The sequence below is a fragment of the Scardinius erythrophthalmus genome, assembly GCF_964197995.2.
Source record: "Scardinius erythrophthalmus genome assembly, chromosome: 6".
NCBI lineage: Eukaryota > Metazoa > Chordata > Actinopteri > Cypriniformes > Leuciscidae > Scardinius > Scardinius erythrophthalmus.
Window position 1 is genome coordinate 47486407 of NC_138226.1, and position 15721 is coordinate 47502127.

General features: G+C 35.4%; 1 protein-coding gene across 5 annotated transcripts in view; it reads right to left on the bottom strand.

The window, feature by feature from the left end:
- Positions 1–12594, bottom strand: part of LOC308692746 (uncharacterized protein) — a 33436-nt gene extending 20842 nt beyond the window's left edge. For 4 of the 5 annotated variants that reach the window (XM_081369076.1, XM_081369074.1, XM_081369078.1 and 1 more), the window contains exons 1-5: positions 12161–12594; positions 8761–8889; positions 8428–8512; positions 6285–6337; positions 4101–4280 (exon numbers count right to left, since the gene is read on the bottom strand). In XM_081369076.1, coding sequence (XP_081225202.1) covers positions 4101–4280; positions 6285–6337; positions 8428–8512; positions 8761–8889; positions 12161–12490 — 777 coding nt within the window. In that variant the 5' untranslated portion in view covers positions 12491–12594. The remainder of the gene's footprint in view (positions 1–4100; positions 4281–6284; positions 6338–8427; positions 8513–8760; positions 8890–12160) is intronic. The other variant, XM_081369075.1, reaches the window with a different exon arrangement.
- Between the last annotated feature and the right edge of the window lie 3127 nt (positions 12595–15721).

Sequence of the window (15721 nt, forward strand, 5' to 3'; positions counted from 1 at the left end):
AAAAAAAAAACACTAAAAGACTTTCAAACTTTCACAGAGACCTCAAAACAGAAAGTACAAATCCTTTCTTTAAAACGAATTTCGTTTTGTATCAATTGTATCTTAATTTTAATATTTTTTTCATTAACAAATTTCCTGGATTTAAAGTAAATAAGCCTATCATCAACGAATGATGATGTTTTAGAAAACTGTATTGCTATACTGAGATGAGTAAAAATCGACTGAAATATGTTGAAATAAAATGTAGGCTATTTGTATAAGCAACGTAAACTGCAAATTAACATTTATATGCCCTAATATTTCATGAAAACAACTTTACAGTCAGGCGAAATATGAAAGACAACATTTTGTTTAGTAGATTTGGGTACAATTTTTACTGTAGAATATACTGCCTCGTCAAATAAGCTTTTGTTTAGCAATTTCTATATATAAAATAGCCTAATATTTTTGTCAAAAATAAAGTCATCAACTAAGATGTTAGCTGTTCCAATGTTGGCTATATTCAAAGTAATGAATACATAGATAAAATGTAGGCCTATAATCTTTTTTTTTTTTTTACAAAGAAAGAGTACACTTGAAATATTGTTAAAATTGTAATTATTGTTGTAATTGTAACCTTTTTAATAAAACAGCAAAACATATTTACAAGAGAGATGTAAGAAAAATCTTAAATGGTCACTATAAGTCTTCTTCTAAATATTACTTTTGTCCTTGCATTGTGGCTCAGTCAGTGTCACACCTGAATGAATGGCTAATTATGCAGAGTGGGTGGGACATTGTATTCTCAGGTGTAAACCACTCCTCGTTCACGCCCCCCTCGCATATTGGCTTTCCAAGCAAAACCTGTTTTACATCAATTTAAATCAATGTATGGTTTTATGTGAACGATAAAGCAAGACTATTTTCACATAATTTTGAAGAAAAAACTATAGGCGATGACATCCATTGGTCAAAAGTCTTATTGACACATATTTACTATGTGTTTTGTGGCCTTATTTCAGAAATTTTAGTTTTTAGTTTTTTCAATATCCACGCATAAACATTATTCTCTCAAAAATGAAAACATGTACATACATGTGGCTCACATATTATGGTAGCCCTGTTTGTGCTTTACAGAGTGAATTTACACCTTTGCCATTAATATGTTTATAAGCAACTGAAAAAAGCACAAATGTCAGGGCATGTCAGAACATCTCAAGGGCCCAGAAAACCGCTCAGACTCCAGAGGGTTAAAGACATTTAAAGACAATTGTAGGTGAAATGGCTGAAAAATCATCAGTTTTAAAGTAATTTAAAATATGATTTAATTGATTATCACTTTCAACCAATAGGTGGCGCAGTTACAAAGCTGATGTGATGTGGTTAGAGTGAAGTGACAATGAGGTGAACTTGGTATCTATGTTCTCGGCTTTACCCAAGGAATCTAATAAGACCAGTGGCATTTCAATAGCCAGATTTATTCTAAAGTTATTAGCCTTTTTGGAAATTTTGTTATAACTTTTGACCACTGGGTGGCGCTGGTTCGAAACTTCTCAGGCTCCTTCAGGGCATCGTGCTGATGACCCATACCAAGTTTTGTAACAATCTGTTCATGCGTTCTTAAAATATAGCATTTTATCACAAAATTCAAAATGGCCGACAGCCAAAATGGCCGATATGGTAAAATTGGATATCAGTCGACTCGGCATGTTGTCCTGAATCTAACGAGACCAATGTTATAATTTTTGGACAAACTGTTCAGAAGTTATAAGCAAAAATAGCCATTTTTCATTTCTCCGGACCAGTAGGTGGCGTTGCCTCAGGTCATGCTTGTAATGACATGTACAAAGTTTGGTCTGAATCTGATAAAGCGTTGCGGAGATACAGCCTTACGTCTCTTTTCGCAAGCGCTACGTAAAATTTGTTTGCACGGTATTCGAGAACGGTTTGACGAATCAACACGAATTCCATAATTTTTTGTCGGCATGGTCTGAAGATGATCTGATTCAATTTTTGTGAAAATTGGAGCAACGGCCTAGGAGGAGTTCGAAAAAGTAGGTTTTTCGGAAAATTCAAAATGGCGGAATATTATTGACGTCATAGGATGCAATCGAATCGACATGAGCTCAGGAATCAGAGGAAAAAATAATTTTGTTTCTAGCCCTTGTGGTTCAAAAGTTATTAGCATAAACATGAGTGCAACTTTGGACAGTTGGTGGCGCTAGAGGGAATGAGTTGGAGACTCCAAATTTGCAATGGTGACTGTTCAGACTGTCCTCTATCAGTGTGCCAAATTGCACAACTTTCCCGCAAGCGGTTCTATGGGCTGCCATAGACGCCCAGTCGGAAGAAGAAGAAGAATTATTTTTGGTACGCCAACAGATACAATAGGTATCTACGCACATTCTGTGCTTGGCCCCTAATAAATAAAGACAATAAAGAATGAATATATTTCTGTATAAAAGCTTATATATAATGGTGGGTTTTTTTCACATAAATTTTCTGTGAAAATCATTCCAAACACTATCATGGCAGTTTCTTCCTGCATATCGTCCGCCGTGCTTATTCTGAAGTCTCGCGAGATTTTGTGTTCACAGTCGAGACTCTGGTTGAAAATCTGTTGGTGTGTGGTGTGCTGTCTTTGTCACATCATGGCACACACACACTATAGGAGCAAAACGCTTAAATCTAGGATTTTTTGTCCTCACTATAGGAGCAAAACGCTTAAATCTAGGATTTTTTGTCCTCATGTTTGTGGTCTATCACATTTTGAAAATCTTATAAGATGTAAAAAATCTTTTGGTGTGTGTACCCAGCATAAGCTCTTTAAAGGCACAATATGTAACTTTTTTGCTTTAAAAATAGCAAAAATCACTATATCTCTGTTATACTTTTTTTTTAGTTGTGTACTTACATTATCCCGACTGTTTCCAACAACTTTCAAAACAGGAGAAATTTGTAATTTAATTCGAAGACACGGACCGTTTCTTTATTTCCGTTTTGTCGCCGTCAATGGTGTCATATCCGCGTTGTCCCTGGTTTCCGCTCGTGCTGCCATAGCAACCAGAGCTATGAACCAGAGCCCTCTGATAGTAACCAAGGCGACAGACATGGACAGTTCGTAATGTCTATCTGCACGCTGTTGTTGTTTCGTTCAAACATTATGGACCATGGCAAGCAGACTTTGGATAAAAAGGAGAACTAAAACGAGAATCAACATCAGCGCGGTGTTTTCGAGATGCCTAGAGCTCCCATAGACAGTATATAAACGAGAGCTCCACGTCCGAGACTTCGACCGCTCCTGTACTTTATTAAACAGGTGAGCACATTTACATAAAACTAATCAATGTTATATAGTTCAACAATGATAAAATGTTAGAATATGATCTGTATGTTATTCTAATGTTGATCTAGTTTACTGCTAGTCTCATACAGACAAACTAATACATACATTTCAACACATTCAAATGCAGTTTAGTGTGCTAATGTAATGTTAGACCAGTGAAACAGCGCTGTGTTACCTCACAAGTTTAATTTGTCTAATAAACTGACCTGTGAGTAGTAATTCTGCGTGTAGTTCGGTAGAATGAAATGTCCATATTCCTTTTATATCCGCGGGACTCGCGTCGCGTGTGGAGCTGATAGCTGTCTCTTAGCAATCCCGAACTGCTTCATATCACAGTCATGATAAAAGCATCGATGTATTCAGTCATCCATAAACATTATTAGATCGGTTGGCTTGACGTTGACGACAAGATCCATAATTCTTAGCAAATGTTGCGTCATCAAACTACGCCTTTGTTATTGTAAGAGGTTAGCGACCCCTAGCGGTGAAAAATGCCATACTGTCCGTTTAAGACAGAGGTTTGGACACCCCTGCTCTGTACAAACTCTTTTTTTATTATACTTTCTAATGTTGTGCACAAACTTCTAATTTAGTGTTCGTTATCAGACCCGAGTACAGTGAAAACACACACAGATGTTACACTCAGCCGGTGAACACACTGAAAGAAGACTTGCAGAAACGTCTGTGTATAAATATAGAAATGCATGTGTAGAAGGTAAAGATCAGGAATTATTAACGTACTATTATATGACTATCATCTGAAAGATAAACCTACCAGTAGATTTGTTGCATCGTAAAGTTTGTTCACACTGCTGTTTTTCTTTTGCCGGTCGATCCATTCCTGGGAGAGCTGTTCCTTCTTCTTCTCCAGCTTCTGCTTGTACGGCTGCTTGGCACTGCAGTGTTGACATGTTTTACTTGCTACTCCAATTTTTTTCCTGCATATGTAGCAATCCTTTAGAGTGAAAAGAAGCATAAATGATGATTAGAGCACTGCATGCTGGGTTATGAGGGGATAATACAGGTTTTTCACCTCTGCTATGTTGACAAGAGTCACAGTCTCCGAATATATTGTCACCACAGTGACCTAATCAGAGGCAATTCTAGGATTTTCATTTTAGGGGGGCTCAGCCCCCAATGAGGGTATGATTAGAAAAAAAAAAAAAGTTAGTTTATGGTCTAATGCTCATTATTAACTAGTTTCATTCATTCATCCAGTAACATGCATATGGCAGGGTTTTATAATCAGTGAGGTCCCGAATGTGAGGTATTTAGGGGGGTTTGGGGGCATGCTCCCCCGAGAAAATTTTGATTTCTCTGATCTACATATGTGCATTTTAAGATGTTTTGAAGGCCAAAAAAATTGGATAATAATAGCTTTAAAACCATCACACTCTTTTTCTCTTTGTTTTTATCTTGCTCAGTCTTTCCCCCTCCTAAAGCTGAGCTTTGACTGATATAGGCTTTTCATTTTTGTCTGTCAGTGAAGAAAGTAAACATAGGGTCAACTGATAGGTGGATTTATGAATAATTTTCTCAGACAAAGCTTCCAGGAAAGCTAAGTAACTAAGTTTATTAAATTCATTCACAATATGTACACATTCATTATTGATCTAGGCCTAATATATGGCCGTAGACAGGGCTTTATAATCAAAGAGGTCATACATTTGAAGTTGTTATGGGGTTAAACATTTTTATTTCTCTGATATGTGCATTTGAAGGCCAAAAAAGGATAATAGATTTAAAACCTGCTCTCTCCTCATCTCCATCACTCTGTCTTTTTCTCTCAGTCTCCTGATCTTGCCCTGTCTCTTCCCCTCCTAAAGCTGAACTTTTTTAATTTACCGAAGGCTACAAATTGTATTATATTAATTCTCAACATGTACACATGCATTATTAATCTTGTGCCTATGAAAACGGCTTTGTTAATGTTTCTTGTCCCCTCACAATGACATAATTACACGTTATATAGGCCTATTTTCAGCTCAAAATGCGAAATTAGACAAAAGTTTATTAGTTTTCTAATTATTTTTGTCATTCGTTTAACATTTATGACCTAAAAACTGTCAAATATAAAATGTTTAGTTTAGCTACTTAGGCCTATTCGTAACTCGCACTTGACCGTAAACTGAAGCGTCAGTCGTGCTGCTAAAATTCGCGCTGCAAGAAACCGAACCGTCCTGTGTTGCTCCCAATGCTCTAGTAACATTAACATGCAATGCATTTATGACAAAGAACTGCACCGATGCAGATGTAATATCATAGCAATCTATCAATAAATGCACTCACGACAAACCTTGTACTCTCTGATGTTCGCTCTGCTCGGATTGAAAAATGCGCTAAATCCAAGCAGACTCAGATAAGGGGAGGAGCCGGAACTTGACGCAGCTTGCCGCCGTTTCAAATGAGTTTTTTTAAAGGGGACTGAAGCGATCAAAAATGTATTAATCAAATATTTTTTAGGGGGGCTGGGCAGAAGTTTAGGGGCTGAAGCCCCCCTAAAAAGGGCCTAGTGACGCCCCTGGACCTAATGTTCACAGCATTTACAGAAAACTGCAACAGTATGATGACACGCAGAACCGAGGTTCGAGAAATTGTTTTATTAACTTAAGACATATAAACTGTGTGTGTAGTAGCCTTCTAACAGGTGTGCACAATTCCAGCTATTGTTTTCGAAAGGTTTCATTACATACTAAAATTTGACATCTGTGCAAAATTTTTAAGCACTGTCATCACTCTCAGTAAAAACGGTGAGTTTTCCGGTTTATATATATGGGTATTCACAGTTTCACACACACACACAATATATATATATATATATATATATATATATATATATATATATATATATATATATATATATATATATATATATATATATATATATATATATATTGTATGTGTGTGACCTTACACTAAACCATGAGGCTCTGTGTTTGGTAAAAACACATCAGATTACCTTTGATGTCTGTCCTCTAGCCTTGTGTATTTGCTCTGTTCCTGGCTTTGCACCTGTATGTAGAAATCAGAGAAAAAACAACAACAATGTATTTTATATATATATATATATATATATATATATATATATATATATATATATATATATATATATATACAGGTGCTGGTCATAAAATTAGAATATCATCAAAAAGTTGATTTATTTCAAGAATTCAACTTAACAGGTGAAATTAATATATTATATAGACTCATTACATGCAAACTGAGATATGTCAAGCCTTTATTTGTTATAATTTTGATGATTATGGCTTACAGCTTATGAAACCCACAAAATCAAAATCCCAGAAAATTAGAATATTACATGAAATCACACAGTAATCACACAGTGATACCATGGTCATTGAACCAGGTTTTGGTTCTTTTGGCAGTGTGGGCCGGTGCAAATCCTGCTGGAGAATGAAGGAAGCATGAAGTGCTCTGGACATGTCCTGGTAGACGGCTGCGTTGACTCTGGATTTAATAAAGCACAGTGGACCAAAGTCCTCTTTTCTGATGAGAGCAAATTTTGCATCTCATTTGGAAACCAAGATCCCAGAGTCTGGAGGAAGAATGGAGAGGCACACAATCCAAGATGCTGGAAGTCCCGTGTGAAGTTTCCACAGTCTGTGTTGGTTTGGGGAGCCATGTCATCGGCTGGTGTCGGTCCACTGTGTTTTCTGAGGTCCAAGGTCAACACAGCCATCTACCAGGAAGGGTTAGAGCACTTCATGCTTCCTGCTGCTGACCAACTTTATGGAGATGCAGATTTCATTTTCCAACAGGACTTGGCACCTGCACACAGTGCCAAAGCTACCAGTACCTGGTTTAAGGACCATGGTATCCCTGTTCTAAATTGGCCAGCAAACTCGCCTGACCTTAACCGTATAGCAAATCTATGGGGTATTGTGAAGAGGAAGATGCAATGCGCCAGACCCAACAATGCAGAAGAGCTGAAGGCCCCTATCAGAGCAACCTGGGCTCTCATAACACCTGAGCAGTGCCACAGACTGATCGACTCCATGCCACACCGCATTGCTGCAGTAATTCAGGCAAAAGGAGCCCCAACTAAGTATTGAGTGCTGTACATGCTCATACTTTTCATGTTCATACTTTTCAGTTGGCCAGCATTTATAAAACTCCTTTTTTTTTGTATTGGTCTTAAGTAATATTCTAATTTTCTGAGATTTTGATTTCGTGGTTTTCATAAGCTGTAAGCCATAATCATCAAAATTATAACAAATAAAGGCTTGAAATATCTCAGTTTGCATGTAATGAGTCTATATAATATATTAGTTTCACCTGTTAAGTTGAATTCTTGAAATTAATCAACTTTTTGATGATATTCTAATTTTATGACCAGCACCTGTATATATATATATATATATATATATATATATATATATATATATATAGACTGAGAAGCATCGAGTGATCTCTGCGTGTTTTTGCGCTGTGTTTAAATAACGTCATGTTTTGACATATTTATTGCTTTGATTCAATGAATATTTACTACTGTTTGTAATTTTGATTGAATAATACGTTTTTGACCCTCTAAATTTCATGAGGTTCTGAATATTGTTAGCTTACATGTGCAAAAATGTGAAATATTAAAAACAGCATTTATTGCATTTCTTTAAATTTTTTTATAAATAACTCTCCCACTGTTGATCAGAGTGAGTTGAGGAGTTTGTACATTATAAATAGTGCAGCAAGTGAGTTTCTTACCTTTAGTGGTTTTATTTATGCAAATAAATATTGTTAGATACTAGTTATGGGGTTTAATGTGTTTTGTTCAGGCTACTTCCATATTATTTTCCTAATTTAATGTGCTACATGTCGTAATATTGAATGTCCAACGTGGAAGTAGGAGTTTCTCAGAGACTCTTGAAGCAGCATTAGCATTAGTCTGGTCATGTGACCTCAACAAACATGTCTGTCCTCATGTGAAGACTCGCTCCATGTCAAATAAAACCGCTTTAATTAGGACACTCATATGACATTCTTCAAAAATATCATTCATTTTATATGTCATAACTCATATGACATTCTGCTATCATTCATTTCTGTAGAGGCCGACATTTTAATAAGGACCGAGTGAAACTAACCTGTTTGTTCCTCAGTCTCTTCATGTTTCACGCTGAACACTTCTTCAATCTTTATGTCTTCACTCTCCTGTTTAATCAACGCCATCTTTACAATAGACATTCAGAACATATTTGATACGGTGAAGATTACTGTTTGCTAGTGGTATGCCTACTAGATAGTTCCAAGAGTGCATACACTCTATTAGAAAGAGCATTGAATGTATTGAGTGGTGGATAAACTATCAAGAGGTGGATAAGCTATTTCTGAAATCTCAGAGGTGGGTAAACTGCGCTTACTTGCGTTTAGCCTCCACTGCAGTCATGATTAGAGATAATATTATGTAGGCTACTTACAAACTGTGCTTGGACAGAGGGAGGAATCTTGACTGGTGTTGATAACATTGGTGCTGGCGCTAACTGGGATTCATCCTCTTCTGATGATGGGGACAACAGCGCTGCAGCAGACGTCGACGTCGCTTTAGTCTGAAATGTCATACGTTCAATAAGGTTAAAAACATTTGAATAACATCAGACTAACACAGTAAAACATGGTGGATTTACATCACTAATGGCAAACTTATATGGAACGTATAGTGTCTAACGTTACATGCTAACTTTGCTTCCTCATTGCTGATGAGTGGAGTTAGCGAGGCAGACACATTAGAACAACAAGCGACCAAAACATACAAGATATTTACTTTGTAAACAGCCAAATCGTAGGAGATGTGCTGCTTTACAGCAGACGACTAGCCTATGTCAGTGTGTGTTCTCAGTAGCCGCTAGCTGCTAATAGAGTCGAGTCAGAAGCCGTTTCTCAATCTGCGTTCTTGTCTGTACTTGTGAAACGTCATCAGTCGCTGCCCAAGTACTGTTCCTATTCAAAGTTCACATCTAGCCAAGTCCAGTTCAAATCCCCGGGTGTGTTCTTGATCCCCCCCTTTTACCGAGGATGCATTGAGAGGTGACTTGTGCCAGAGAAAGTCTAATGAGGGGAGAAGTGCCACTCAATAAACTTTCCGGTTGCAGTTCCACTCTGGCTCCACATGAGGGCGCTCACATGACGAGTGCAGAATGAATGGAGGTCTATGGAGCTATACTGCTCAAAATCTACTTTTCTCAGGATATAATTTTTTGTCTAGTAATTTGAATGTTGTTTTCGAAAGGGGACGCAAAGAAATTACACATTACTTGGTGTTAGATTTTTTAGAGTCACTTAAAAGTCTTTCAAAATGTCAATGACGTCAGAATGCTAGCGTGTTATGGGCAACAACAACTCAACCTGTAAGAAATCGAAAAGAAATAAGTACTCGTTCATTCGTTCAACTTTCGATCTATAACCCATGTTGAACTTGCAAAACCTACAATCAAATCTGAGATTTCTCAACGGCAATCGGGTGAGGGAGACACATTTAGCCGTCTAGCGCCATAGACTCCCATTCATTCTGCACTCACGGCGATCGCCCCCAGTGGAACTCTGGAGGAACTACAAGCAATAGGACTTAATAGGGCGTTGGAGTGAACAGGCTTTCCGTAGACGGGCTTTGCTTGTACGGGCTTGAGACAGCCAGGTATCCCAGAATGCATCTCACACCAACCAGTAAGCGTCAATAGCAGAGGAGAAACCCCGCGTAATTTAAAAATACTGCTGTTATTGTGTCACAAAATGTAGTTTTAAGAGTATTTAAAGCTCAAATCTTTGGTTTATTTATAAAGATAGTGCCTATTTGAAAATTTGATCTGACGTTTTCGGAGTTGTGAGAACCAGGCAGTCGGACCCTCGGCGCTCATGTACCCCGCTGAGAACAGCCTTTCCTCGGCTAGTGCTGCTGGCGTTTGCTGCTGGCTCGGATGTCTCTAGTCTAGTGGTTTAACATGAGATATAAATCGTCTTGTGTATATCTAACGGACGATTTATTTATTTATTTTATTTGTCTCATTAATCAATAATTTGTTCCCCGGCAAAACGTTAAGCTGAGGGCAAAGTGAAGTTTCATAGCTTTATTTAGTCTATTTAACTTTAACGTTGTAGCCTAGAGAGCTGACTTATGTTTGACTGAATCGTTTGCTTTATTATTGTATAGCTTCTTACACCTTTTAGGCTACTTATACTTTTATATTATTATTATTGATAATAATATTATATTTATATTATTATTATTGATCATTAAAACTAAAATTTAACAAAAAAGGTTATGTCATTTTATTTTATATATTTAAAACATAAAATATTTTATTACATATATTGCCTACATTCTCTTCACTGTATACACATACAGTACCAGTCAAAAGTTTGGAAACATTGCTATTTTTAATGTTTTTGAAAGAAGTCTCTTATGCTCATCAAGCCTGCAGTTAAAAAAAAAAAAAAAAACAGTAATATTATGAAATATTATTACAATTTAAAATAATGGTTCTCTTTTTTAATATACTTTAAAATGTAATTTATTTTTGTGATGCAAAGCTGAATTTTCATCAGCAAGTACTCCAGTCTTTGGTGTCTTATGATCCTTCAGAAATCATTCTAATATGCTGATTTATGATCAATGTTGGAAACAGTTGTGCTGATTAATATTTTTTTTATAACCTGAGATACTTTTTTCAGGATTATTTGATGAATAAAAAGTTAAAAAGAACTGTATTTATTTAGAATAGTAATCTTTTGTAACAATACACACTACCGTTCAAAAGTTTGGGAACAATAACTTTTTTTTTTTTTTAAAGAAATTAGTACTTTATTTCAACAAGGATGCGTTAAATTGATAAAAGGTGATGGTAACGATTTTTATTGTTAGAAATGTTTTTATTTTGAATAAATGCTGTTTTTATGAATAAATGCTGTTAACGTTTTACTCATCAATGAATCCTGAAAAAAGTATTCCAAAAAAATATATATTAAACAGCACAACTGTTTCCATCACTGATCTTGTGTATTGTTACAAAAGATTACTATTCTAAATAAATACAGTTCTTTTTAACTTTTTATTCATCAAATAATCCTGAAAAAAGTATCTCAGGTTATAAAAAAAATATTAATCAGCACAACTGTTTCCAACATTGATCATAAATCAGCATATTAGAATGATTTCTGAAGGATCATAAGACACCAAAGACTGGAGTACTTGCTGAGGAAAATTCAGCTTTGCATCACACAAATAAATTACATTTTAAAATATATTAAAAAAGAGAACCATTATTTTAAATTGTAAAAATATTTCATAATATTACAGTTTTTCTTTTTCTTTTTTTTTTTTTAACTGCAGGCTTGATGAGCATAAGAGACTTCTTTCAAAAACATTAAAAACAGTAATGTTTCCAAACTTTTGACTGGTACTGTATAATAAAATGAAATGACACACCCTTGTCTCTTTTTGCTAAATGTTAGTTTTAATGATCAATATTACTTTTTTTTATTTATCATATTTTTAAAATGAAAACAAAAAGAGTCAGGGTTGTGCTCTATATTTCGTGTTGTTATAAATATGCAGTGAATCAATTGCGTTGCTTGAACCACATCTGTGTGGCCATTATGTTGAAGATTTTTTTTAAATAAAAATGAAAAGAGGCAGAGTGGTGGTTTATAACATATTTTGTTTTATTTGTAGCCTAGATATAAAGAGATAATTATTTCAAGTACGCCGCTGTTCCGTTTCAGGATTACGGACTTGCGTCCTCCCGTCCTCGTTCTCCTGAGTCGAACTTGTCAAGTCCGAACTTTGCGTACTTGGTATTGAGAAACGGCTAGAAAGAGCCTTACCTCCAGGCATTTAGCGCTGCTAGCACGGCTAGTTCCAGACTGTTCGCCGTCATCATCTGGCAAGGTAATCGACGGAATTGCGGTTTTCACAAGCGCGGGTCTCTTCACTCCTAAGGGGTTGGGCTCGAAGTCTTCTGGCTTGAAATGTAGACTGCACACCGTCAGATGTTTTAGTGCTTCAATGGCTGTGTCCTCGCCGAACTTCGGGTTCTTGATAGCCCGTAGCCACTTTTTGCACAAGTCCAACTCTTTGGGTAATCTATGAAAACTTACTCGGTGTATTTTCCTTGTGCTGGCTGAACATCCCGATACCATGCAAGTGCACACCATTTCGAAAAACAAACGAGGAGTAATTCAATAATGAGATCGCAAACTAACTCTTCACTAGAACTTGTGTGAAATGATTTCCAGGCGGTCTCGTGGTAGCGTAGAGTGGAGTTGATAGATTGATGGGCGGAGTTTAACCATTGAGTTCGACAGTGGGAGTGGCCTGCGGAGCTGAGCATTGCAATGCACTATGGGGATTGTTGTCTGCAATCCACAAGCACTAAAAAGCCATTTTCTGCCTTTTCTCGGCCAAGAAGGAACCAAATTAGAAATGTATGCTACTATTGTACTACATATATGACCCACTTTCAATACTCATGTTTCCACTGGTGGAATTTCCCTTTAAGGAGGAACAAAACGGAACTAAACTTGGTTGAGGCACTTATCTGACACAATTATTTTGGGGGGAAAAAAGCAAACTACATCTACGGGTTTTATTTTACTAGTAAAACAAAAAGCTGACAGGAAAAAGCCTACATTGACTACAACATAATCAATTTTTAATATTTAGTTGGCTGTATCTTGTTTTTGCGTGTTCATAATGTCTTTGTATGACAGCCTGGACAAAAATTATGTCTGCATAATTCATGTTTCATTGCGTTATTATCACAAATAAAACAACTAACTCCAAGCACAACATGCTTAGGCCTATTAAATATACATTTTTGACAATGTGAAGATGTCAATTTTTCTCTCAATTTTTTCCCCCACGGGTACTTTGGTGTGCATAAATCTATGAATTATATGGACTCCTTACATCATTTGGTTATTTGGTGTCCTTTTGTGTCCAATTGTCATTTTTGGAAAGACACCTAAATTTACCTTGAAAAAAAGCTTGCAGAAAATACAGTTTTGTGAGAATCATCCTTCAATCTACTTACAAGTGTGACCCATTGAGATTTATTTATTTATACAGGCATTCTTATCTCTACATTAAATGACTATAACAAGGAAAGTTTTAAATGTACAGTCTGGGGGAAAATGCATGTACTGTATGTCCTTCATGGACTGTAGAAGTTTATTTAAGCTTTAAGGGTTCCCTTACGAAAAAGAAGTTTACAAGTGTTCTATTAGTATACTTCTTTTAAACTAAAAATAAGTAAGTATACTTTCAGTCTACTTTTTATATACTTCTCAGAAATATACTTTATGTACTTCTCAGAAATATACTTCAAATTGCACTTAAGTGTACTTGACTTATACTGAGAGAAAAGTCCAAGTATATTTAGCCTATACTTGTTGATCAATATATACTTAAAAGTATAATTAAGTATTCTAAGTATTTTTGGCTTGTACTTGTGTTTACTATTTTAATTGAGTAGCTTATTAAATACTTTTTTAAAAACATAATATTACACAGCGTCTTATAAACTAACATGTACAGCTTTATATAACAAAGTTTCGGGTGGAATAGCTTATAGAGTAAATAAAATAAGCATAGAAAATAAGTTTATTCAAGTGTTAGCATACTTCTTTTAAACTAAAAAGAAGAAAGCATACTTTCAGTCTACATTTTATATACTTCTCAAAAATATACTTAAATACACTTAAGTGTACTTGACTTATACTGAGAGAAAAGTCAAAGTATATTTGGCCTATACTTGTACTCAATCTTTTGATCGAGATATACTTAAAATTTGAATTATTCAAAGTATACTTGGCTTGTAGTTGTGTTAACTCTTTTGATCGAGTAGCCTATTAAATATACTTTTTTACATTGTTTTTCATATAGTCTTATGAAACTTTGTTTGAAAATATTGATTAAAATGTTGATATAGAACAGATATGTTTCTAATTCTGCGTATCTGAATTTTTGTGTAGGCTAGTCCACTGGTAGTGTACATATGTACTTTAATTCAACTTTTCCCCACCATTGACTGAATTTTCCAGCTATCCATGTTTTCACTGGTATACGGTAGGGACTGGGAGCGCTATGACACATCTTCTAGTACAGAATCTCTGGATCAAAACACAGGAGAAGAAGAAGCTGAACCATGAGATAGAAGATTGCTCACTCAAATGTAAAATAATGTGATCATCAAACATTAAACAGCTTGTAAATCAAAACTGCTTAATGTTTCCAAATGAAATTAAGTGTAGGCCTAACCCATGAAGAGAAAACGACTGTGGAGCTTTGGGGGTGTTGGACTCGATCTACTCCACCTGTGTTTTGATCATCGTTCTGGATCTGATCAAGGCGTAGTCTTTGACAAATATGTGATTTTCTCAACTATTTTCTCAACATTTTAACAAAATGTTGCCTTTCTTTATGAAACTTACTGACATTGAAGTGTTGATAAAAAAGGATGAAGCTAATAAAATGTTTTTAAAATTAAAGTAGAGTTAAAGGTATTTTTCAAGTATAAAAAATAACATTTGAACATAGTAGTATACTGTAGGCCTACTGCAACTGCAAAAATTGTATATAAATAGTAAACTAAGTATAATGTTAAGTTCACTTAAAGAAAACTTGTAGTATAAAACTACTAAACTAGTTTACTGAGAGTACATTAAAAGAAAACTTGTAGTATAAAACTACTAAACTAGTAGTTTACTGAGAGTACATTAAAAGAGTAAAAATAATATATAAATGGTAAACTATAAGCATGATGTTAAGTTCACTTAAAGAAAACTTGTAGTATAAAACTATCAAACTAGTAGTTTACTGAGAGTACATTAAAAGAAAACTAGTTGTGCACTTGAAGTTTACTACTGTTGCACTTATAGTACACTTAAACATATACTTTTATATACTTCAAGTGGGCCAATTTAGTCCCAAGCGGTATTAAAATAGTACACTTACAAGTTTACTACTAGTACATATTGACATTAGTATACTTACTACATAAAGTATACTTAAAAATATACTTGAACATTACTCAAGTATACTTCATAAAATGAACTTGAAGTATACTTTTTTTTTTTGTAAGGGTTAGTTCACCCAAAAATGAAAATTATGTCATTAATGGCTCACCCTCATGTCGTTCCAAGCCCGTAAGACCTCCGTTCATCTTCGGAACACAGTTTAAGATATTTTAGATTTAGTCCGAGAGCTTTCTGTTCCTCCACTGAAAGTCAATGGACATGTCACTGTTCACGTCCAGAAAGGCAATACAGACATCATCAAAGTAGTCCATGTGACATCAGTGGCTCAATCTTAAGTTTATCAAGCGATGAGAATACTTTTTGTGCGCAAAAAGTAAACAAAAATAACGACTTTATTCCACTATTCAT